The 27,723-nt window shown below is 36.6% G+C and overlaps 1 protein-coding gene across 4 annotated transcripts in view; it reads right to left on the minus strand.

Annotated features, from left to right (window-relative positions):
* The window catches only part of SQOR (sulfide quinone oxidoreductase), a 193,578-nt gene that overhangs the window by 80,449 nt on the left and 85,406 nt on the right, over positions 1-27,723 (minus strand). For all 4 annotated transcript variants that reach the window (XM_053717446.1, XM_053717445.1, XM_053717444.1 and 1 more), the window contains exons 2-4: positions 22,945-23,178; positions 21,718-21,888; positions 19,775-19,828 (exon numbers count right to left, since the gene is read on the minus strand). In XM_053717446.1, the coding sequence (XP_053573421.1) occupies positions 19,775-19,828; positions 21,718-21,888; positions 22,945-23,178 (459 nt within the window). The remainder of the gene's footprint in view (positions 1-19,774; positions 19,829-21,717; positions 21,889-22,944; positions 23,179-27,723) is intronic.

A 27,723-nucleotide genomic window follows, 5' to 3' on the forward strand; every position in this document is an offset into this window, starting at 1 on the left:
AGCTACTTTGGAATGACAACAGGGAACTATCAGAATTATGTTCTCTTTTGAAATGTAGGAAGATGGGGGTAGTGGACTCAGGGTCCTCTATTGAACGTAAATGTTCTAAAAAAATTGTCTTTTAGGGCCCGTGTCGTTTGTCCAACATATTGCCTACAACACCCCCTACATGTCAAAAGATAAATAACATAACATAACAAGAGTTGCAAGTCATATGTTCCGGTATCTGAAAATCCTTCTTATTTACGGTAGATGCAAAAAACTAGTACCAAAGGAAGCATAGGAGCTAGATTTACATCTCCTGCTTCCACATTTGAAAAACCCATGTTTAATTGACAACCTGTTTTTGTTAAAATATGGGAGGTATTTTTTGGTCGTTAAATAGCAGTGTATTATGAGTTATTGTATGGTCATTGAGGAATTTAGGTTGTGATATATGAAACGCGTTGGACCTTTGCTGCCTGTCTTTTCTCAAGCATATGCCGCCTTCATGTTACAGCTGTGATGTGCTGTGATATGTCACTTGAAGGAATTTGAAGCAGTAAATTCAGCATTTATTTAATCTTCCTGAGTCAAGGACTCGTTATTATCTGCTTGCTTGCTTGCTACACTGGGTGCGTTGATCGTTGTTGCCTATTGTTTGTTGTAGCGGTGGTGTAACGCTCTGTTCATTGCACCGGTACAGCTGACATAGTTGGATACGTCAGTGTGACGTCACAAGGGTGTGTGTTGCTTACGCAAAGATCACTGCAGTTTGCCGACTACCACGAGTTTCTGAGTGCTTCCCTGAAGTTGTATTCACCGTGTTATTCCAACATCTGGAGAGGGTAAGCTGCACGGACATTTAAGTGTCTATTTAAGAGACACTAATTCATTTGGTTTCGGATAAAGGTGTATGCATGGGCTATTAGTCGTAAGGCACTTTTTGTATGAGTACTTTTGGCTCAGAAGTTTGTTAATTGATATAATTCATTAGGCATATTGTGTTTTAGACATGGCAGCTGGGGGATATGTTATTCAGCAATCTGCTGAAGATATCAGCGACAGTGAAGAATTGTTCAATAATGACACCATTGAACAGGAAGCAAACACTAATCTGAATAGTTTATTCTTTAAAATGGATACGCTGTTAAAGAAAGATTCAAGAACTGAAATGGACATTAAAAGCTTCCAGATGTATAAAAACGCCCAGCGTATACCACGTGGGCTACGTATTTAAAGGTTTCCTTCCTTCCAGGTGACAGATCAAGCTTTTATTGACAAATGGAACAAAATTCTTACAGAATGCTAGTTAGCATTAATTGATCTACTTATTGCATATAAAAAGCAATTACGTCAAGAGCTGTGTAATGATAAGATTAAGTTGCAGTCATTAATACGCCCTTTAAGTGAAAGTCCTGATTTTAATAAATATGATACAAAGCTACAGAAAGTAATCACAGAGTTTAAAGACAACCTTTGGCAGTTCAAGAAACAAAAAATATTGAGACAAACAAGACTATGAACATAATAAAGTATATAAATGGACAGTGTCTGTATCTCCTTGTTTCAGACATACATATAAAAGGTCACGGTAGTGACAATAAAAAAAGAGTGAGATTTTCGGAGACAGACACCGAGTATGATTATGACTCTTCAGACATTGAGGTTACTAGTGAAAGTTTGTCAGCAACAGAAGGGGCAGTTTCATTTGTTCTTAAAACCCATGATGAACAATCACCATAGTAACCACACAGTCAAAAAACGAGAGGGCACACAGAAGTCTGGAGGGTACAAGTTCGAATACAGAGACACTATTACCAAAGTCTCAGCGATATCCACAAAGGAGAAGAGCCACACAGTTCCAGAAATATGCATGGATACCAATAATGTTATTAATCTGTTATATTTTGATTTATCTCAGACAAAGATAGAGGTATTGTCTTTGGGCCTAGGTTTCTCTCCTACCTCACACTTCAATTTGTTTGATACGGTTGTTGATGTTAATAGATTGGTTAGATCACTTGTCCTTAAAGGACCAGTCAACACAGTAGATTTGCATAATCAACAAATGCGAGATAAGACAATGCAATAGCACTTAGTCTGAACTTCAAATGAGTAGTAGATTTTTTTCTCACAATTTTAAAAGTTATGTCTTTTTCCACTCCCCCTGTACCATGTGACAGCCATCAGCCAATCACAAATGCATACACGTACCATGTGACAGCCATCAGCCATTCACAAATGCATACACACTTATTCTTGCACATGCTCAGTAGGAGCTGTTGACTCAAAAAGTTTAAATATAAAAAGACTGTGCACATTTAGTTAATGGAAGTAAATTGGAAAGTTGTTTAAAATGGCATACTCTATCTGAATAATCAAAGTTTAATTTTGATTGAGTGTCCCTTTAAGAAACATTTCTTGGGAGCCACAAGTGATGGACAGTGGGAAATAGAGAGAAACTAGATCCCATTAGGTGTGGTTTTGATTTTGCAGACAAATGTTCAATCTTAGATTTAATGGCACTGGATAAAGAAATAGATTTATATCTATATGTAGACAAGGATGTTCAGGATATAACTAGAATGAGGGGGAAGTCAAAATGTTACCCTCTACAGGCAAGATCCAGTGCAATAGAGGTATTTCAGAAAACTGTAGAAATTGAATTAAGAAAGCTAAATTCTGAAAGACCTACTGTTGATCATTGGAATGATAATTTGTCCAAAAAACAATACTTGTCTATCAAAGAATTAAAAGCCAATAAAGAGTTGGTTATACGTAATTCTGATAAAGGAGGAAATGTGGTCGTTCTTAATCGTAAAGATTATATAACAAAGGCATATAGACAGCTTTTGGATGTATCAGTGTATAAGAAGCTCAAATATAATCCTATATTTTTATATAAATCCGAATTGAAAAAGATTTTGGAATGGGCATTAAAAGGAAGGAATAATTATAAAAGCAAATTTGGACTTTTGTTCACTGAACATCCTGTTATGGCCATCTTTCACTATTTACCCAAAGTTTAGAAAGACAGCAGTAACCCCCCTGGCAGGCCCATTGTGGCAGGAATTGGCTCACTTAATGAGCCTATTTCTGAAATGAGAGATGGGTATTTACAACCATTTGTTTTGAATCTTGTGAATTACATTAGAGATACCACCGATGTTATTAAACAAGTGGAGAGCCTAGTATGGCGTGAGGAATATGTCTTTGTGACTATAGACATGGTCTCACTGTATACTTTCATTCCGCATGACAAAGGCATTAAGGCTATTGAATTTTTTCTTGAAAACTTTTCTAAGTATGATGATGTTTTGAAGCAGTTCATCAAGGTCTTTGTTGAATATTTACTTAATGTTTTTTTATTTGAGGGGGACTTCTATCTCCAGAGACGTGGGACAGCTATGGGGGCTAATTTTGCCCCCTCCTATGCCAACCTGTATATGGGTTGGTGGGAGCTGTCCCACGTCTATGGAGATGGGAACCCCTTCAAAGAATAAATTTGTTTTTACGGTTGATACATCAACAATATTTTGTTGATATGGAAAGGTCCAGTTGACCTTGTTGAACAGTTTTTGAACTATCTTCAGAATAATTCTATGAACCTTAAGTTTACAATGGAGTACAGCAAAAGTTCAATGTCTTTTTTAGACAGACTCTTTTCTAACATTGATAAATCTTGTATTGAAGTAGAATTATTTCGTAAAAAGATAGCAGGTAATACTATTTTAAATGCAAAGTCATGTCATACATATCTTTAATTCTATCCCCAAAAGCCAATACATCAGGGCTAGGAGGAACTGTACAAGTGAACAAAGTTATTTTAAACACTCTAAGGATTTAACGGATAGGTTTATTGAAAGGGGTTATGGTAGAAAAACACTTGAACAGATAAAAAATGAGGTGGATCTTACAGAAAGGAAAAATCTCTTTCCATCTGAGAAATTCATTGGACAGGACAGGTTTAATAAACAAAAATTCATCACTACATATAGTGAATAATATTATAAAGTACGTAATATAGTGCGTAAAGCACTTCCCATTTTGGAAACTGATAAAAGCCTACAATGTATTATGAAGGAAGGGATATGCTTTGTGTCACGAAAAGCTAAAACATAAGGAAATGTATTATCTCCATCGATGTTGCCTCAGACACACAACAAAAACTGGTTGTCAATTAAACCTGGGATTTTCAAATGTGGAAGCAGGAGATGTAAATCTAGCTCCTATGCTTCATTTGGTTCTAGTTTTGTATCTACCGTAAATAAGAAGGATTTTCAGATACAGGAACATATGACTTGCAACTCTTGTTATGTCATTGGGCCCTAAAAGATCGTTTTTTTAGAACATTTACATTCAATAGAGGACCCTGAGTCCACTACCCCCATCTCCCTACATTTCAAAAAAGAACATAATTCTGATAGTTCCCTGTTGTCATTCCAAGGTATCCAGCTGATCCCAAGGCACCCAAGAGGTGGGAACAGAGGAACAATTCTCATTAAAAGAAAAGTCTTCTGGATATTTCAGTTGGATATCAGGATGCCAGCAGGCTTAAACTCAGAATGGGATGTTAAACTTTATGTAGATCAAAAATAAATATGACACACTGTCACTTTAAATTTAAACTTCATCTTTTTTCTTGTACTATGCACTCATTGCTTTTATGTTTATGATATAATATGTGTCACATATTCTTTAGCTATGTATTAATTACAGTTTTGTAACAAATCTCTTTGATTGTGATAATGTTGTATGGTTAATAATTCTGATATATATATATATATATATATATATATATATATATATATATATATATATATATATATATATATATATATATATATATATATATATATATATATATATATATATAAATAAAACAGAATTTAAAAAAGTTTTCAATTTCCTTTTATTATCAAATATAGTGAACACAACCTCAGGGAAGCGCTCAGACACTCGCTCAGTGTGGTAGTTGGCAAACTGCAGTGATCTTCGTGTAAGTAACACACCCCCTTGTAACGTCACACTGACGTATCCAACTCTGTCAGCTGTACCGGTGCAATGAACAGAGCGTTACACCACCGCTCCAACAAACAATAGGCAACAACGATCAACGCACCCAGTGTAGCAAGCAAGCAGATAATGAGTCCTTGACTCAGGAAAATGAAATAAACGCTGAATTTATTGCTTCAAATTCCTTCAAGTGACATATCACAGCACATCACAGCTGTAACATGAAGGCGGCATATGCTTGAGAAAAGAACGGCAGCAAAGGTCAAACGCGTTTCATATATCACAACATAACTTCCTCAATGACCATACAATCACCCATAATACACTGCTTTTTAATGACAAAAGAATACCTCCCATATTTTAATGGTCCAATCACAACACGTAAATCACTAAAGCAGGTTAATATGGGTGAATTTAACATAGCACTCATTACTAAGTTATAAAGTGTATGTATATATATATATATATATATATATATATATATATATATATATATATATATATATATATATATATATATATATATATATATATATATATATATATATATATATATATATATATATATATATATATATATATATATATATATATATATATATATTTCTCCAACATTGGTGTGTCCGGTCCACGGCGTCATCCACAACTTGTGGGAATATCTCTTCCCCAACAGGAAATGGCAAAGAGTACAGCAAAAGCTGTCCATATAGTCCCTCCTAGGCTCAGCCCACCCCAGTCATTCTCTTTGCCGTTGCACAGGCAACATCTCCACGGAGATGGTTAAGAGTATGTGGTGTTCCATGCAGATAAGGTCGTTTTGCGTACAAAACCTGGTTTTCTTCCAAAGGTTGTTTCCAACAAGAATATTAACCAGGAAATAGTTGTACCTTCTTTGTGTCCGAATCCAGTTTCAAAGAAGGAACGTTTGTTACACAATTTAGATGTAGTCCGTGCTTTAAAGTTTTATCTAGAAGCAAAAAAGGATTTCAGACAAACATCTTCTCTGTTTGTCGTCTATTCTGGTAAAAGGAGAGGTCAAAAAGCTACTGCTACCTCTCTTTCCTTTTGGCTGAAAAGCATCATCCGATTGGCTTATGAGACTGCCGGACGGCAGCCTCCTGAAAGAGTCACAGCTCACTCTACTAGGGCTGTGGCTTCCACATGGGCCTTCAAGAACGAGGCTTCTGTTGATCAGATATGCAAGGCAGCGACTTGGTCTTCCCTGCACACTTTTGCCAAATTCTACAAATTTGATACTTTTGCTTCTTCGGAGGCTATTTTTGGGAGAAAGGTTTTGCAAGCCGTGGTGCCTTCCGTTTAGGTAACCTGATTGGCTCCCTCCCTTCATCCGTGTCCTAAAGCTTTGGTATTGGTTCCCACAAGTTATGGATGACGCCGTGGACCGGACACACCAATGTTGGAGAAAACAGAATTTATGCTTACCTGATAAATTACTTTCTCCAACGGTGTGTCCGGTCCACGGCCCGCCCTGGTTTTTTAATCAGGTTTGATAAATTTATTTCTTTAACTACAGTCACCACGGCACCCTATAGTTTCTCCTGTTTTTTCTCCTGTTCGTCGGTCGAATGACTGGGGTGGGCGGAGCCTAGGAGGGACTATATGGACAGCTTTTGCTGTACTCTTTGCCATTTCCTGTTGGAAGAGATATTCCCACAAGTTATGGATGACGCCGTGGACCGGACACACCGTTGGAGAAAGTAATTTATCAGGTAAGCATAAATTCTGTTTTATTTATATATATATATATATATATATATATATATATATATATATATATATATATATATATATATATATATATATATATATATATATATATATATATATAAATAAAACAGAATTTATGCTTACCTGATAAATTACTTTCTCCAACGGTGTGTCCGGTCCACGGCGTCATCCATAACTTGTGGGAATATCTCTTCCAACAGGAAATGGCAAAGAGTACAGCAAAAGCTGTCCATATAGTCCCTCCTAGGCTCCGCCCACCCCAGTCATTCGACCGACGAACAGGAGAAAAAACAGGAGAAACTATAGGGTGCCGTGGTGACTGTAGTTAAAGAAATAAATTTATCAAACCTGATTAAAAAACCAGGGCGGGCCGTGGACCGGACACACCGTTGGAGAAAGTAATTTATCAGGTAAGCATAAATTCTGTTTTCTCCAACATTGGTGTGTCCGGTCCACGGCGTCATCCATAACTTGTGGGAACCAATACCAAAGCTTTAGGACACGGATGAAGGGAGGGAGCCAATCAGGTTACCTAAACGGAAGGCACCACGGCTTGCAAAACCTTTCTCCCAAAAATAGCCTCCGAAGAAGCAAAAGTATCAAATTTGTAGAATTTGGCAAAAGTGTGCAGGGAAGACCAAGTCGCTGCCTTGCATATCTGATCAACAGAAGCCTCGTTCTTGAAGGCCCATGTGGAAGCCACAGCCCTAGTAGAGTGAGCTGTGACTCTTTCAGGAGGCTGCCGTCCGGCAGTCTCATAAGCCAATCGGATGATGCTTTTCAGCCAAAAGGAAAGAGAGGTAGCAGTAGCTTTTTGACCTCTCCTTTTACCAGAATAGACGACAAACAGAGAAGATGTTTGTCTGAAATCCTTTTTTGCTTCTAGATAAAACTTTAAAGCACGGACTACATCTAAATTGTGTAACAAACGTTCCTTCTTTGAAACTGGATTCGGACACAAAGAAGGTACAACTATTTCCTGGTTAATATTCTTGTTGGAAACAACCTTTGGAAGAAAACCAGGTTTTGTACGCAAAACGACCTTATCTGCATGGAACACCACATACTCTTAACCATCTCCGTGGAGATGTTGCCTGTGCAACGGCAAAGAGAATGACTGGGGTGGGCTGAGCCTAGGAGGGACTATATGGACAGCTTTTGCTGTACTCTTTGCCATTTCCTGTTGGGGAAGAGATATTCCCACAAGTTGTGGATGACGCCGTGGACCGGACACACCAATGTTGGAGAAATATATATATATATATATATATATATATATATATATATATATATATATATATATATATATATACACTTTATAACTTAGTAATGAGTGCTATGTTAAATTCACCCATATTAACCTGCTTTAGTGATTTACGTGTTGTGATTGGACCATTAAAATATGGGAGGTATTCTTTTGTCATTAAAAAGCAGTGTATTATGGGTGATTGTATGGTCATTGAGGAAGTTATGTTGTGATATATGAAACGCGTTTGACCTTTGCTGCCGTTCTTTTCTCAAGCATATGCCGCCTTCATGTTACAGCTGTGATGTGCTGTGATATGTCACTTGAAGGAATTTGAAGCAATAAATTCAGCGTTTATTTCATTTTCCTGAGTCAAGGACTCATTATCTGCTTGCTTGCTACACTGGGTGCGTTGATCGTTGTTGCCTATTGTTTGTTGGAGCGGTGGTGTAACGCTCTGTTCATTGCACCGGTACAGCTGACAGAGTTGGATACGTCAGTGTGACGTTACAAGGGGGTGTGTTACTTACACGAAGATCACTGCAGTTTGCCAACTACCACACTGAGCGAGTGTCTGAGCGCTTCCCTGAAGTTGTGTTCACTATATTTGATAATAAAAGGAAATTGAAAACTTTTTTAAATGATGTTTGCTCTGGTTGAATCATGAAAGAAAAATTTTGGGTTTCATGTCCGTTTAAGTTTAATATTCTTAGGCTAGCCTTATGTATTATGCCATGCATTCACTTACAGTCTTTGTTGTTACCAATACTAATGGAAATTTATTCCATGAATAAGATAAACTTTTTGTACTATCCTTCAATTTGAGATCATTAGCCCAAGGAAATCATTGCTGACATTGAAAATACTTCCACCTAGTGGTACTAGAAGAAACTGCATTGCAATAATAAATTGAAAAAATACTGCAAAGAGAAAGGGCAGATTATTTTATGCTAAAGAGACATGAAACCCTATTTTTTTATTTCAGGATTCAGACAGAGAAAGCAAATTTATAAACATCTTTCTATTTTGCTTCTATTATCACATCTTTGTTTCTTGGTAATTATAAATTATAGAAATGTGTGCACTCTATCCAGTTTACAAACAAAAAACAAATTTGGTGCTAGCAGTCACTATACAATAGTAAACAAAAGGATAAGAGAGTAGTCACAGCTAAAAAATGCATGCTGTGAAAAAGAATGACAAGGCAGCACTCAAATTGCGTAAATAACAAGTGGTTTATTTGGTAAACCTACATATGTCAAAAACAATTCACAAAACCCTTAATTATACTAAAAAGGAGTAACTAGTAAACCCAGGCCTGGTTTGTACTTAATCTAACACACTACCGTAAAACTGCGGTTATAACAAATGATTGTTCGAAGTATATGACTTGTTTAAACTATGCACTGTTACAAACAAACAAACAATGTGTAAAAGATGTGTGAAAGATAAACTGTTGCAACAAAATTCAAAGGAGACACAGATTAACAAATGTCCGTTTACCAGAGCACTTAGTGTGAATCACACGCTCTGCAATTGAGAAATGTTACAAAGAAGCAGTTCCAGTGTTACTGATTGGAAGACCAACTGTTATAGATTACTGAGCAAACAGTCTCACCACATTCGCGGTATGAAGTTCCAGTATTCGCTTCACCACTAGCTTTTATAATTACCACTTGATCACTCCAAACTATGCATATTTCTCATGCCGGATCCTGGTAATTCTCCAAACAAAGCGATGTGTGTTAAAGCTCCATAACGGTTTCAGTACCTCCTTGTATTCAAAAAACCGGAACTTCTATTCAAGACTGCTGCGTGCTTTTCAGTTGTCAGAACCTCATCAAGGTAACTCGGTATGCTTTAGACCAGCTGCCAGGGACTTAGCACTCCACTTCAAACAGTTGCCGCTTCACAAAACGTCAGACATGACGCGTTTCGCCCCTCCCCTTAGTGGGCTGACTTTAGGGATCCGATGAGGCCCTAAAGTCAGCCCACTAAGGGGAGGGGCGAAACGCGTCATGTCTGACGTTTTGTGAAGCGGCAACTGTTTGAAGTGGAGTGCTAAGTCCCTGGCAGCTGGTCTAAAGCATACCGAGTTACCTTGATGAGGTTCTGACAACTGAAAAGCACGCAGCAGTCTTGAATAGAAGTTCCGGTTTTTTGAATACAAGGAGGTACTGAAACCGTTATGGAGCTTTAACACACATCGCTTTGTTTGGAGAATTACCAGGATCCGGCATGAGAAATATGCATAGTTTGGAGTGATCAAGTGGTAATTATAAAAGCTAGTGGTGAAGCGAATACTGGAACTTCATACCGCGAATGTGGTGAGACTGTTTGCTCAGTAATCTATAACAGTTGGTCTTCCAATCAGTAACACTGGAACTGCTTCTTTGTAACATTTCTCAATTGCAGAGCGTGTGATTCACACTAAGTGCTCTGGTAAACGGACATTTGTTAATCTGTGTCTCCTTTGAATTTTGTTGCAACAGTTTATCTTTCACACATCTTTTACACATTGTTTGTTTGTTTGTAACAGTGCATAGTTTAAACAAGTCATATACTTCGAACAATCATTTGTTATAACCGCAGTTTTACGGTAGTGTGTTAGATTAAGTACAAACCAGGCCTGGGTTTACTAGTTACTCCTTTTTAGTATAATTAAGGGTTTTGTGAATTGTTTTTGACATATGTAGGTTTACCAAATAAACCACTTGTTATTTACGCAATTTGAGTGCTGCCTTGTCATTCTTTTTCACAGCATGCATTTTTTAGCTGTGACTACTCTTTTGTTTCTTGGTAACTTTTGTTGAAAAGCAGGGATGTAAGGTCAGGAGCATGCACGTGTCTGGAGAACTCGCAGCTTTGCAAGAATGCTAACCATTTGCAAGAGCACTAGATGGCAACACTATTTCCTGCCATGTAGTACTCCAGACACCTACCTAGCTATCTCTTCAACAAAAAAATACAATGGGAACTAGCTATTTCTACTGTAGAGCTATGCATGAACCAGCACTGATTGGCTAAAATGCAAGTCTGTAAATAACACTGATATAAGGGGGCAGTCTGCAGAGGCTTAGATACAAGATAATCACAGGGGTAAAAAACATAATTTATGTAAGAACTTACCTGATAAATTAATTTCTTTCATATTAGCAAGAGTCCATGAGCTAGTGACGTATGGGATATACATTCCTACCAGGAGGGGCAAAGTTTCCCAAACCTTAAAATGCCTATAAATACACCCCTCACCACACCCACAATTCAGTTTAACGAATAGCCAAGAAGTGGGGTGATAAGAAAGGAGCGAAAGCATAAAAAATAAGGAATTGGAATAATTGTGCTTTATACAAAAAAATCATAACCACCACAAAAAGGGTGGGCCATATGGACTCTTGCTAATATGAAAGAAATGAATTTATCAGGTAAGTTCTTACATAAATTATGTTTTCTTTCATGTAATTAGCAAGAGTCCATGAGCTAGTGACGTATGGGATAGCAGATACCCAAGATGTGGAACTTCCACGCAAGAGTCACTAGAGAGGGAGGGATAAAATAAAGACAGCCAATTCCGCTGAAAAAATTAATCCACTACCCAAATCAAAAGTTTCAATTTTTATAATGAAAAAAACTGAAATATAAGCAGAAGAATCAAACTGAAACAGCTGCCTGAAGTACTATTCTACCAAAAACTGTTTCTGAAGAAGAGAAAACATCAAAATGGTAGAATTTAGTAAAAGTATGCAAAAAAGACCAAGTCATTGCTTTGCAAATCTGATCAACAGAAGCTTCATTCTTAAAAGTCCAGGAAGTAGAAACTGACCTAGTAGAATGAGCCGTAATCCTTAGAGGCGGGGATTAACCTGACTCCAAATAAGCATGATAAATCAAAAGCTTTAACCAAGATGCCAAAGAAAAGGCAGAAGCCTTCTGACCTTTCCTAAAACCAGAAAAGATAACAAATAGGCTAGAAGTCTGTCTGAAAACTGAGTAGCTTCAACATAATATTTAAAAACTCTTACCACATCCAAAGAATGTAAGAATCTTACCAAAGAATTCTTAGGATTAGGACACAAGGAAGGGACAATAATTCCTCCACTAATGTTGTTAGAATTCACAACTTTAGGTAAAAATTTAAATGAGGACAGCAAAAAACACCTTATCCTGATGAAAAATCAGAAAAAGGAGATTCACAAGAAAGAACAGATCATTCAAAAACTGTTCTAGCTGAAGAGATGTCTAAAAAGAACAATACTTTCCATGAAAGAAATTAATGTCCAAAGAAAGCATATGCTCAAATAGAAGAGTCTGAAAAACCTTCAGAACCTAAATAAGACTCCAAGGAGGAGAAATTGGCTTAAATGACAGGCTTGATACGAACCAAAGCCTTAACAAAACAATGAATATCAGAAAGATTTAGCAATTCTTACTGTGAAACAGCACAGAAAAGCAGAGATTTGTCCTTTCAAGGAACATGCAGACAAAACCTTATGAAGAAACTATAAAATCCTAGGAATTCTAAAAGAATGCCAAGAGAATTCATAAGAAGAGCATCATGAGATGTAAATCTTCCAAACTCGATAATAAATTCTACTAGACACAGATTTACGAGCCTGCAACATAGTATTAATCACTGAGTCAGAGAAACTTCTATGACTAAGTATAAGCGTTAAATCTCCATACCATCAAATTAATAGTTCCTGATGGAAAAAATGAATGTTTAAGATATAAGGTCTAGCCTTAATGGAAGTGACCAAGATTGGCAACTGGACATCCTAACAAGAACCATATACAAAAACCTGTGTGGCCATGCTGGAGCCACCAGCCACACCAAAAATTGGTCTCTGATGATTTAGAAAATCACTCTAAAAAGAAGAACCAGAGATGAAAAAATTATAGGCAGATTGATAATTCCAAGGAAGTGTTAATGCATACACTACTTCCGCCTGAAGATCCCAGAACCTGAATAGGCCCCTGGGAAGTTCCTTGTCTAGATGAGATGCCATCAGATCTATTTCTGGAAGCCCTCACATCTGAAAAATTGAAAAACATATCTGGGTAAAGAGACCATTCTCCCGGATGTAAAACTTGATTAACAGAGATAATCCGCTTCCCAATTGTCTATACCTGGGAAAAAGACCACAGAAATTAGATAGGAGCTGGATTTAGTCCAAGCAAATATCCGAGATACTTCTGTCACAGCCTAAAGACTGATAGTCCCACCCTGATGGACATACACCACAGTTGTGACATTATCTGTCTGAAAAAAAACGTCTCTTCTTCAAAAAGAAACCAAACTGAAGAACTCTGAGAATGCACGGAGTTCCAGAATATCAAATGGTAATCTCGCCTCCTGAGATTTCCAAACCCCTTGTGCTGACAGAGATCCTCAGACAGCCTCCCAACCTAAAAGACTTGCATCTGTAAAGATCATGGTCCAGGTTGAAAGAACCGAAGAGACCTGTAGAACTAAATGATGGTGATCTTAACCACCGAATCAAAGATAGTTAAACATTAGGATTCAAAGATATAAAAAGTGATATCCTAGAATCCCTGCACCATTATTCAGCATAAAAAACTGGAAAGGTTTCCTATGAAATGAGCAAAGGGAATCGAATCCAATGCTGCAGCCATGAAACCTAAAACTTCCATGCATATATAGCAACTTGAAGGAAATAATAGAGACTGAAGGTTCCGACAAACGGAACCCAATAAACTTGTCACTTGTCTGTTAGAGACAAAAACATTGACACAATCTATCTGGAAACCTAAAAAAGGTGAGCCTTGTGTGAGAAATCAAGGAGCTTTTGATAAAAAGAACCTCTAACCATGTCTTGAAGAAACAACAAAGTTGAATCGTATGAGATTCCACAGAACGAAAAAGACTGAGCCAGTACCATGATACCGTCCAAAAAAGGAACACTGAGAACCTTGAAAAGATTCTTAGAGCTGTCGCTAGACCAGAAGGAAAAGCAACAAATTGGTAATGCTTGTCAAAAAAAGAGAATCTCAGAAAATAAAAATAATCTGAATGAAAACAGAAAATGAAGATATGCATCTATTGTAAACAAATAATGCCATCACTGACCAAAAAGGCAGAATAGACCATATAAACATCATTCTAAAAGATGGTACACTTATATGACAATTCAAAAAGATTTTCTATCTTTGGAACAATTTATAGTCTTGAATAAAACCCCAAAACCCAGTTCCTAAAATGAAACTGGAAAAAATACAGCAGAAAACTCCAGGTCTGAGACAGACTTCAGGAAAGTGATAGTCTTACTGGAATAGCTGGAATATGATAGAGAAAAAAAAAGACTTCTCACAGACGGTTTTACTCTGAAACTTATTCTGTACCCAAAGTTAAAGAAGTTTGGACCGAATAGAACCAAACAAATTTCAAAAAAGTCTTAACCTGCCCCTTACCAGCCAAGCTGGAATAAGAATCGCACCTACATGCAAATTTAGGGAGCTGACTTTAAACTTTTAAAAGGCTTAATTGAATGAAGAAAAAAAACTTCCAATTATAAACATGTTACTTGGGGAAGAATTCAGGATTCCGTTCCTTAGTAAGAACAGAAAACTAATATAAGCTTAAAGTTTTAGTCTTAGAACTCAATCTTGAAGCCCAGAGTAACAGTTAAATAATTGAATCCAATTATGAACCAAATAATTGAATATCTTGGAAAAAAAGAAATATGGATTTTAGAAATCAAATTAGCATTCCAAGATTGAAATCACAAAGTTCTTCTAGCTAAAATAGCTAAAGACATAGATTAAACCTCATTTGCGAAATATTTTAATAAAATGACAACACAAATGAAATTATTAGCATGTTAATCAAGTTAAAGGATCAGACAACACACTGGACTTGCATAATCAACAAATGCAAAATAACAAGACAATGCAATAGCACTTAGTCTGAACTTCAAAAAAATAGAAGATTTAACAATGCTAAAACAAATCATAATCCGATACTTGATCTTAAAGTATCCAACCAGAAAGATGCAGCAATTGCAATATCAGCCAAATAAATTACAGGTCTAAGAAAAGTACCTGAAAATAATTTTCCTTAAATAAGATACGACCATCTGAAGGAAAAAAATAAATACTATTTGCTATATATTTAGCAGGAGTAGAGATAGCCCCATTAACTTGGGGAATCTTTCCTCAAAACTGAAAACTAACTGCCGGCAAAGAATACAATTTAAAAACCTTAAAGAAGGACTAAAAGAAAATTCTCAGCCTATTCCATTCCCTAGTATCAGGAACTGGAGAAAACCCTCTGAAGAAACCACAGAAGATAAACAAGCAGAATTTAAATGTTAGCTAGTCTTTAAAATCAAAAGAACTAGATATTTCAATATCCAAAATAATCAACACCTTTTGAACAAGGAACAAGTGTACTCTATTAAAGAATAAAAAAGTAGATTTGTTAGTGGATAATTCATTATGTTGTTGGTCATTTGAAACTTCATCAACTAAAAGAAGTTTGAAAAAGACCTAGAAATTTTATTAGAAGGCGGGACGTCAGACAAAGCCTTAAAGATACAATCAGAAAAAAAATTCTTATACATTTCTAAGTATATTTTGTACATAAAATGTAAAAAGAATAGCAATATATAAAGCATAAATACTAATGGATTCTGCATGTAAAAGTTTATCATGATAACTTATTACAAACCATAGCTAAAGATAAACATTCATAACATTAAAATAAATGAACTTAGCTTTGGTAGGACTTATCTCAGTCAACAGGAATCCCTCAGCATGTTCTGATCCAGGAACAGTTTATGGAAAATCTTGCAATATGTAATAGAAAAAAACAACATATAAAGCAAAATTATCAAATTCCTTAAATGACAGTTTCAGGAATGGGAAAAAATGCAAAACAAACAAGCCTCTAGCAACCAGAAGCAACAAAAAAGTGAGACTTAAATAATGTGAGAAAAAGTGGAACAAGAATGACGCCCACATTATTGGCGCCAAGTACAACACCCATATTTTTTGGCGCCAAGTATGACGCCACATCCTCTGACGCCGAAAACGACGCCCACATTTTTTGGCACAAAAAAACGTCTGAACACACATGCGTCAAAAAATGACGTAACAACGAACAACTTCCGGCGACAACTACGGCGCCGGAAATGACAAAATTTTGCGTCAAAAAAGTTCGCGCCAAGAATGACGCAATAAATTGAAGCATTTTCTGCCCCCGCGAGCCTAACAGCCCGCAGGGAAAAAAGTCAATTGAAAATTTTCAAGGTAAGAAAAAAATATTTATTCATATGCATTATCCCAAATAATGAAACTGACAGTCTGAATGAAGGAATACTGAATATCCTGAATCATGGCAAATATAAGTTTAAACACATGTATTTAGAACTTTACATATAAAGTGCCCAACCATAGCTTAGAGTGTCACAAAAAATAAGACTTACTTACCCCAGGACACTCATCTACATATAGTAGATAGCCAAACCAGTACTGAAACGAGAATCAGTAGAGGTAATGGTATATAAGAGTATATCGTCGATCTAAAAAGGGAGGTAAGAGATGAATCTCTACGACCGATAACAGAGAACCTATGAAATAGAACCCGTAGAAGGAGACCATTGAATTCAAATAGGCAATACTCTCTTCACATTCCTCTGACATTCACTGCTCTCTGAGAGGAAAACCGGGCTCCAGCCTGCTGCGAAGCGCATATCAACGTAGAATCTAGCACAAACTTACTTCAACACCTCCATGGGAGGCAAAGTTTGTAAAGCTGAATTGTGGGTGTGGTGAGGGGTGTATTTATAGGCATTTTAAGGTTTGGGAAACTTTGCCCCTCCTGGTAGGAATGTATATCCCATACGTCACTAGCTCATGGACTCTTGCTAATTACATGAAAGAAAGTATATTAACCCCTTAACGACCGAGGACGTGCAGGGTACGTCCTCAAAAAAAAGGCAGTTAACGCCTGAGGACGTACCCTGCACGTCCTCGGTGTGGAAAGCAGCTGGAAGCGATCCTGCTCGCTTCCAGCTGCTTTCCGGTTATTGCAGTGATGCCTCGATATGGAGGCATCCTGCAATAACGCTAGATGGCCATCCGATGCAGAGAGAGCCACTCCGTGGCCCTCTCTGCACCGGACATCGATGGCCGGTATCGTTGGTGGGTGGGAGCCGACTTGGGAGGCGGGTGGGCGGCCATCGATGGGCCGGGTAATGTAGAGGGGGGCGGGATCGGGAGGGAACGCTACACTACAGAAAATCAAAGTTTGAAAAGTTTGAGAAAGGGGTATCTGAATTAAAAAATATGTAAATCGAATGTATCTAGGACGGGGTGGGGGGTTGGTCTTTGGTGGGGCAGGGAGCTACACTACAAAAAAGGGGAAAAATGAAAAAAATATAAGCAATTTTATTCTAAACTGGGTACTGGCAGACAGCTGCCAGTACCCAAGATGGCGGCCATTAAGACAGAGGGGGAGAGTTAGAGAGCTGTTTGGTGGGGGATCAATCAGGTTGGGGGCTAAAGGGGGGTCCTACAGAGCAGCATATGTAAATATGCCTTTTCTTTTAAAAAAAAAAAGCCCAAATATAGCTTTTATTTTAGTACTGGCAGAGTTTCTGCCAGTACTTAAGATGGCGGGGACAATTGTGGGGTGGGGGAGGGAAGAGAGCTGTTTGGGAGGGATCAGGGGGTCTGATGTTTCAGGTGGGAGGCTAAGCTCTACACTAAAGCTAAAATTAACCCTGCAAGCTCCCTACAAGCTACCTAATTAACCCCTTCACTGCTAGCCATAATACGTGTGATGCGCATTTAGCGGCCTAAGTACCAAAAAGCAACGCCAAAGCCATATGTGTCTGCTATTTCTGAACAAAGGGGATCACAGAGAAAAATTTACAACCATTTATGCCATAATTGCACAAGCTGTTTGTAAATAATTTCAGTGAGAAACAAAAAGTTTGTGAAAAAGGGAACTTTTTTTTTTTATTTGATCGCATTTGGCGGTGAAATGGTGGCATGTAATATACCAAAATGGGCCTAGATCAATACTTTGGGTTGTCTGCTACACTAGACTAAAGCTAAAATTAACCCTACAAGCTCCCTACAAGCTCCCTAATTAACCCCTGCACTGCTGGGCATAATACACGTGTGGTGCGCAGCGGCATTTAGCGGCCTTCTAATTACCAAAAAGCAATGCCAAAGCCATATATGTCTGCTATTTTTGAACAAAGGGGATCCCAGAGAAAATTTTACAACCATTTATGCCATAATTGCACAAGCTGTTTGTAAATAATTTCAGTGAGAAACCGAAAGTTTGTGAAAAAGTGAACGATTTTTTGTATTTGATCGCATTTGGCGGTGAAATGGTGGCATGAAATATACCAAAATTGGCCTAGATCAATACTTTGGGATGTCTTCTAAAAAAAAATATATACATGTCAATGGATATTCAGAGATTCCTGAAAGATATCAGTGTCCCAATGTAACTAGCGCTAATCTTGAATAAAATGGTTTGGAAATAGCAAAGTGCTACTTGTATTTATGGCCCTATAACTTGTAAAAAAAGCAAAGAACATGTAAATATTGGGTATTTCTAAACTCAGGACAAAATTTAGAAAATATTTAGCATGGGTGTTTTTTGGTGGTTGTAGATGTGTAACAGATTTTGGGGGTCAAAGTTAGAAAAAGTGTGTTTTTTCCACTTTTTTCTCATATTTTATAATTTTTTTATAATAAATTATAAGATATGATGAAAATAATGGTATCTTTGGAAAGTCCATTTGATGGCGAGAAAAACGGTATATAATATGTGTGGGTACAGTAAATGAGCAAGAGGAAAATTACAGCTAAACACAAACGCCGCAAAAATGTAAAAATAGCCTTGGTCCCAAACGGACAGAAAATGGAAAAGTGCTCTGGTCACTAAGGGGTTAATATAAGTGTGTTGGTTATGCAAAACAGGGACATGGGTAATAAAGGGATTATCTATCTTTTTAAACAATAAAAATGTTGGAGTAGACTGTATCTTTAAAGGGACAGTATACACTCATTTTCATTTAACTGCATGTAATAGACACTACTATAAAGAATAAGATGCACAGATACTGATATAAAAATCCAGTATAAAACGGTTTAAAAACTTACTTAGAAGCTCTTAGTTTAGCTCTGTTTAAAGGCAGCTGGAAAGCCCACTGCAAGTGGGAAATAAGACACTCCCCCCTCCCCCTTCTTTTGCATATGAAAAGACCCTTTACACAAACAGGAGCAAGATGGAGAAGGTAGCTGACGGTATTCTCATAAAACTTTGGGGCTTGGTTAGGAGTCTGAAAATCAGAGCAATGTTATTTAAAAATAAGCAAAACTATACATTTAAAAAAAACTTTATGGGCTATATAAATAGATCATCTACAAAACATTTATGCAAAGAAAAAATAAGTGTATAATGTCCCTTTATTCCCACATGCAATGGTTCGTGGACTCTCACCATCTTCTGAACGAAAACTTTAACACTTACCTGATAAATTAATTGTTCATGTTTTCTACAATCAATATTCATCAAATCTACCAAAAAGAACCATATAAAATAAGCATGCATATTTATTAAACTAAAAAAGCTCTGCAAAAAGGGCCCATACATGAGTAACAGTTTGACAGCAAATATTAGCAGTTTAGATATAGACTTGAGGTTTACCTTTTCATACTGATATTAGCAGTTTAGATATAGACTTGAGGTTTACCTTTTCATACTGATATTAGCAGTTTAGATATAGACTTGAGGTTTACCTTTTCATACTGTAATTTAAGTCCAAGAGCAATGATCAGATATTTGTAGCTAATCTGAAAATGAAGAAAAAAAAAATAGTTTGACACAACCGATGCATACTGTTCTATAACGTGGGTTCAGACTGACATACAGAGACATAGAAATCAGGCTTTAATTTACACAAACATCTTTACTATTAAACATTATGAAGCAACCAACAGTCATAACTGAAATTCCTAGAAGTGATATTAGTTTTAAAGGTCTTGTAACACACATGGAAGTGACTGGAGTGCTGGATAGGGATGGGCAATTGTGCTGAAAATGTCATTTGTTTCGTAGAAAAAATAGTCATGTAAATATTCATTTTGGACAAATCGAATGTTGATAAGAATAAGAATCCATTAAAATTCGGTAATCTAATGTTATTTCCGGTTTTTAAATGTTCATAATTAGATTGAAAATCCACATTCGAAATTTCAAATGTAACGTGTTGCTAGGGCAACACCAGAAAACTTATTTTTTTCATTAAAGAATTATAGTTGGGGCAACCAAATGGGGTTATTTGGCTAATATTGCAATACTTTAGCAGGGGCGGAGCTACCATTGGTGCAGCAGGTGAAATGGCACAAGGGCCCAGGTGCTGGGGGGGGGGGGGCATAGTAGCCAGTCTATACATAGGCATGAGCATAATGTGTACAATCCTAATGCAGGGGAGCATTTAATTAGTGCAACTGTGCAAGTTGCTGGTCCATCTAACTATCCTCCATAGTCATTATACAGAGCAGCAGGTATACTTTAACTATTGCTTACTACTGAGTTACCTTTGGGGGGCCCAAAAATATTTTTGCACCAGGGCCCTCTGTTTAGTAGGGCCGCTACTGTTTAGACAGCTTGCTTTATTAATATTATTATTAAAACTATTATCTTAATCCATCACTTGAAAAGGTTGTTAAAAGGGACAGAATACCCCAAAATTGTCTTTCATGATTTGGATAGAACATGCAATTTTAAACAACTTTGCAATGTACTTCTATTATCAAATTTGCTTCATTCTCTTGTTATCCTTTTGCTGAAGGAACAACATTGCACTACTGGCAGCTGACTGAACACATCTACTTAGCCAATCACAACAGACAAATGTGTGCAGACACCAATCAGAAGCTATCTAGGAAATGTGCGTATTCTTTTTCAACAAGGCATACCAAGAGAACAAAGCACAAATGAAAATAGAAGTGAATTTAAAAGTATCTTAAAGGGACATGAAACCCAAATTTTTTCTTTCGTGATTTAGAAAGAGCATGTCATTTTAAACAACTTTCTAATTTACTTCTATTGTCTCATTTGCTTCATTCTCTTGATATCACTTGCTGAAAAGCATATCTAGATATGCTCAGTAGCTGCTGATTGGTTGCTGCACATAGAGGCCTTGTGTGATTGGCTCAAACATGTGCATTGCTATTTCTTCAACAAAGGATATCTAAAGAACTGAGCAAATTAGATAATAGAAGTAAATTGGAAAGTTGTTTAAAATTGCATGCCCTATCTGAATCATGAAAGTTTAATTTTGACTAGACTGCCCCTTTAAAATTACATGCTCTATCTGAATCATGCAAGTTTAATTTGGACTTTCTTATCCCTTTAATCCTATATTCTACTTTTCATACAGCAGATACTTAAATTAAACTTACTAGCCATACAAATTACCGATGAGCCAGCCACTAACAGGGGCCAGTGAAAGATTTAATACTGATATATTTGTTGTTATACAGATTATATTTATACTATACACACATACAGTACATATGTGCGTTAGGCACACACACACAATAAAAATTAAACATTTCTGACCCCTATGCATTTTGGGATGGTTCCTTGATTTTTTAACAATTATGTGTTAAGCCCTGCACTAAAAAAATAAATAAATCATGAACTATTGACTAAAAGAAAATTGGTAAAACAATACCTCTTTATCATCACCTATGCGGATGCTGTTCTTGTCAGGATCAAAGCCTTTAACTTCTGATTTGATCCACTTGACCCCAGACGGGATGACACTTGCCATAGAACGCTCTGAGTTTGCCAGCTGTTTGGCACCACCACCAACTAATGTCCACATGGGTTGGTAATAATGTTTCTATTGCAGAAAAATACAATGCATGTTAAAAGACACAATACTGAGTATGTAAGCAATACGGGTAAATTCTCAAAACGATTGTGTACGTTAGTAGCATCTACCAGATGGCTAGTAAACCTCATATTTTACAGTTAATGTAAACTTAAAAATAGGGGCACTTTCATTCATGAAACTTTACATTGCAGCATTTTATTTTTTTATTTTTTTTTAAATACTTACCTTTTTCTGCAGCCAAGCCAGACCAGCGATCCCCCACTCCGCTTCTCATGCTATACTTAGCACAGCAATGACGAAACTGGGTTCCTCCAATCACAACGTGGCCTCTTGAATTGGTTGCTCTGGGGTGCACGCCATGATTGGAGGAAGCCGGTTTCGTCATTGCTGACGTAAGTACAGAGGAGCCGGTCTGGCTTGGGTGAAGAAATTATTATTAATTATTTTTAAAATGTAAAGTTTCATGAATGAAAGTGCCCCTGTTTTTAATAGTATTTTTAAAAACCGAACACCGATTCATGAAACTTTACATTCACTTTAAGTTGCCTTATTATATTTTATTACTTTTTTAGATCCTTCAAAAGAATAAACATTTAAAAAACACAGATTTCCTCACCTAAGATCCTTTGTATCCATAAAAGAGAAAAATAAACTCTAAAATATTGGTGAATAAGCAAAAGCCCAACAGCTTCAGCTTCTAATTTACCAAAAAAAAATCTGTAACAAATTTTAAAATCCCCATTTTTAGATGCAATATAATATGACTTACAATAATCTTTAATACTATTACCTTGCTGCAGAGCCCTCCGCCCCCCATAAAAACAGGAAACACTACATTATCCTATGAGGGCTTACTGGCCAACACCAGGAACTTCCCAGAGGCCTTCTGGATACCATCCTTTCCATCTCTCATCCATAAACTCCTTTTTAGATCACTTGTTTTATATAATGACCTTATTTTGCAATTGCATTTTATTCCACTGTTATGAGATAACTAGTGTTTATTGCATATCTAACACCTGCTTGTGTGCTCAGGATATACTTTAATAAATCTATATTTACCTCGCTTGGATCTATAACAGCAACTTTTCCAGCTCCCAATTTTCTCTTCATTCGAGCACTCATAGTGATTCCTCCGGCACCACCTCCAACAACCACCACGTCATAATATTCCTTCGCTGCGCATCTTGTTGCCACATGTAAGCTACGGCAGCCCATGTTGTTCATTCCCCTACTGAGAATATGCGCACACGGGTGGAAATGGAAGGCAGAGGATATCACTCCAACACTGGCCATCTTTATCAAAAAAGAAAGAGGTTTGTAGTCATACCAATTCATATAAATGTATTATAGAGGAAAATTCAAAATAACTTTAATCTTTTATTGATTTGCTTTTCTGGGGCAGTGATTTTTATGGTAATCTATAAACTTTTTTGATGAAAAATTGATTTACAATTTAAAAAATAGTGTTGGAATAAGGCAAATAGCTTAAACTGGGTAATAATTGTATTAATTGAAATTCAAACAAAAAATAAAATGGTCTCCAAAGAAGAGTCACAAATCAGTAAGCAAAGGATAAAAGTCAAAAACAAAAAAAGTCTCTCAGTTACATTAAAGGGACACTGAACCCATTTTTTTTCTTTCATGATTCAGATAGAGCATGCAATTTTAAGCAACTTTCTAATTTACTCCTATTATCAATTTTTCTTTGTTCTCTTGCTATCTTTATTTGAAAAGCAAGAATGTAAGTTTAGAAGCCGGCCCATTTTTGGTTCACAACCTGGATTGTGCTTGCCGATTGGTGGCTAAATGCACCCACCAATAAACTAGTGCTGTCCAGGGTAGTAAACCAAAAATTGTCGGGCTCCTTAGCTTAGATGTCTTCTTTTCAAATAAAGATTGTGAGAGAATGAAGAAAAATTGCTAATGGGTAAATTAGAAAAGTTGCTTAATATTGCCTGCTTTATCTGAATCATGAAAGAAAAAAAACTGAGTTTAGTTATCCCCCCTTTAAGATATATGCCAAATATGGAATCATTCAATCATTTTCATAATGCTACTATTAAGATTTAATTTTCCTGTAAGGAATCTAACAATTGACCCCAACATTGAAGGAAGAATTTCCTTGTTTCTACTAATCTAACATCATAAAATTCTGTAATCATTTGCCTCAATCGTGGCTACTGTTTGAGTTACAAATGGACACAGCATCTAAAAAGGTTTGCCGACATGAGCAGAAAAACAACTAAATCTGGTCAAAGACACCAAGTAAAGAAGCTACTAGATAATAAAACTACTTTTAGCATTTTACTAATGCTAAGGGGACATGCAAACCAATTTTTTTCTTTCATGATTCAGATAGAGAATACAATTTTAAAACAATTTTAAAACAGTTTTCAAATGTACCTGTCAAATTTGCTTCATTCTCTTTCCTTTGTTTAAGGAGCGGCAATGCACTACTGGGAGCCAATAACAAAAGGCTCATATTTGCTTTTCAACAAAGGATACCAAAATTATGAAGCAAATTGGATAGTTTTATGCTCTGAATCATGAAAAAAAAATGTTTTCCGTATCAAGTCCCTTTGAATGGCAAAGTTTATATTGGTTCCATTGCTTCTTTAATCACTCTGGCTAGGTGACTTCAAAAGGGGAAATACAAAGCATGGGGTGGAAAAAGAGGCTGGAAAGTAGGAGAAATGAAAGAAATGTATAAGTGAAAAAGGTAGAATAGAGAGAGAGATAAGAGGAAGGTATGAGCTTGTAGAGGAACAAGAGGAAGTAAAACAGACAAATAGCATACAAAGGGGATAGGGCAAAAAGTCATACTATGGCAGAGAATAAATAGTAACAGGGAAAAAAGGAAGCAAAAACAAAGTTGTAGACCATCTGGAAGTTTTGGTAAATTTGTTGTTTGTTTTTTTATTTTTTTTCCCCAACCTTTGTGTCACTTGATTACACCAATGACTATAAAAATTTAAAGTGACAGTCTAGTCAAAAATAAACTTTCATGATTCAGATAGGGCATGTAATTTTAAACAACTTTCCAATTTACTTTTATCTTCAAATTTGCTTTGTTCTCTTGGTATTCTTAGTTGAAAGCTAAACCTATGTAGGCTCATATGCTGATTTATTAGCCCTTGAAGGCAGCCTCTTATCTGAATTAATTTTGACAGTTTTTCACAACTAGAGGGTGTCAGTTCATGTGTGCCATATAGATAACATTGTGCTCATGCCCGCGGAGTTACCTAGGAGTCAGCACTGATTGGCTAAAATGCATGTTTGTCAAAAGAACTGAAATAAGGGGGCAGTCTGCAGAGACTTAGATACAAGATAATCACAGAGGTAAAAAAGTGTATTAATATAACAGTGTTGGTTATGCAAAACTGGGGAAAGGGTAATAAAGGGATTATCTATATATTTAAACAATAAACAATAATGTTCCCCTTTCTCATGGAAACAAACTGACAGCATACCTTGTACTTGCTTTTGGTTGGGGATTTATAGATACAGACAGACTTTGGATTTAGCTATTTTTATGTGCAAACTGTCAATAATGAAAAACAGTTTAAGGTGACACTGTACACAAAAATCTATTCTTATAGGTTAAAAATATTTTAGCCCAAAAAAAAAAAAAAAAAACTACATTGGAAGGTGAAATATTTACAGGAAATACATAGTTAAAACCATTAAATCTGAATATTGCATAAATATGCAAAGGGCTCCAATGCACAAAATATTGGCACCCATGCATCAATATTATTGGCATCCTCAATTTAATATTTGGTAGCACACCCCTTAGAAATAACTGAAATCAATTGCTTCCTGTAACCATCAATGAGTTTCTTACACCTCTCTAGTGGAATTTTGGACCACTCTTCTTTTGCCAACTGCTCCAGGTCTCTCAGATTGGGAGGGTTCCTTTTCCCAACTGCTGTTTTGAGATCTCTCCACAGGTGCTCTATGGGATTGAGATCTGGACTCACTGCTGGCCAGTTCAGTACTCTCCAGCGCTTTGTCTTAAACCATTTCTGGGTGCTTTGGGTCACTGACCTGCTGTAAGACCCATGACCTCTGACGGAGACCCAACTTTCTGATACTGGGCCCTACATTGCACCACAGAATTCTTTGGTAGTCTTCTGATTTCATAATGCCATGCACACAGTCAAGACATCAAGTGCCTGAAGCAGCAAAGCAACCCCAAAACATCAGTGAACCGCCACCATGTTTGACTGTAGGGACTGTATTCTTTTCTTTAAAAGCCTCATTTCTTTTTCTAAAAACAGTAGAATGAGGGACTGTACCAAAAAGCTGTAATTTTGTTTTGTCTGTCTACAGCACATTCTCCTAAAATTTTCCTTCCTCAGGTGAGTTTTGGCAAACTCCAATCTGGCTTTTCTATGTTTTTGTGTCAGCAGTGGGGTCCTCCTGGGTCTCCTACCATAGCATCCCTTTTTATTCAGATGGCAACGTATAGTGCTAGCTGACACATTTGTACCCTGTGCCTGAAGGTCAGCTTGAATTTGTCTGGAAGTTGATCAAGGTTCTTTATCCACCATTCGAACAATCCTTTGTTGTAGTCTTTGATCAATTTTTCTCTATCGTCCACGTCTAGGGAGATTAGCTACAGTGCCATGGGCTGTAAACTTCTTGACAATGTTGCGCACAGTGGATACAGAAACATTAAGATCTCTGGAGATGGACTTGTAACCTTGAGATTGTCCATGCTTTTCCACAATTTATGTTCTCAAATCCTCAAACAATTCTTTGCTGCTCTTTCTCTTCTCCATGCTCAATGTTGCACACAGAGACACACAACAGAAAGGTTGAGTACATTTTTCACCATTTTTACTGCGTGTGATTTCTATATTGTCAGCACCTGTTAATTGATACAGGTGAGGGTTTTTTTTTTAGTTTTCAAACAAGCTTTATTCAACACTTTACAATACACACATCACATAAAAAGAAAAAAGAATAGTTAAACAGCACTAAATGAGAACTGCCGTATTTCAACTATAGTATATGCTAACAAATTTGTCCCTCATTTAAAGTGCTGAACAATGATAACATCTTCTACAGTATAGTATTTTAGCTATCTGTATATATTGTCTATTTTCCATAAAATTACATACCCAGTTTAGCATCCTATACTATTATCTGTAGTATATTTACTATGTTATAATATACTTCCATCTGATTCATTAATTGGTAATGTAGTTTTTCCATTACGATTGTGTGATATATTTGTGATTGCCATTCGGATACTGTTGGAACTTTAGTTTGTTTCCAGTATCTAGGTATAATCTGTTTGGCGCTATTTATAAGGATGATTAATGCCCTATCATATACGTTTGATATTTTTGGTATAGGTTTGTGCAATAATATTGTTGTTGGGTCTAGTGGTATTTGTATTGAGAGTAACCTATTTATCTATGTTTCCACTAGAGACCAGAAATTAAATTATTTTGGGCAGAACCACCATATATGTATAAGGGTACCTTTCTCTCCGTATTCTCTCCAACAGCGATCTGAAGAGTTAGAAAATATGGCTTTAACTCTATTAGGAGTTAAGTACCAACTCATTAATAAATTAATAATTTGTTTCTAGAATAGACGCTTCGGCATGACTTTGAAAGATAATATTCCATTCTTCCTAGAAAGTGGTGTGGTGAGGTCACGTGCCCACCCATTAGTGTATGATGGTAATTGTGAAGATGTAGATATGATTAGTAATTTATAGATCAGTAATAGTGTACCTCTAGTTGGAAGGTTTCCTGAACATAATAATTCAAATGGTAACCTTTGTTTTATTAAATCTTGTTTATTTGGGTGTGTTGTAAGAAC

The sequence above is a fragment of the Bombina bombina genome, chromosome 6, assembly GCF_027579735.1.
Source record: "Bombina bombina isolate aBomBom1 chromosome 6, aBomBom1.pri, whole genome shotgun sequence".
Classification (NCBI taxonomy): Eukaryota; Metazoa; Chordata; class Amphibia; order Anura; family Bombinatoridae; genus Bombina; species Bombina bombina.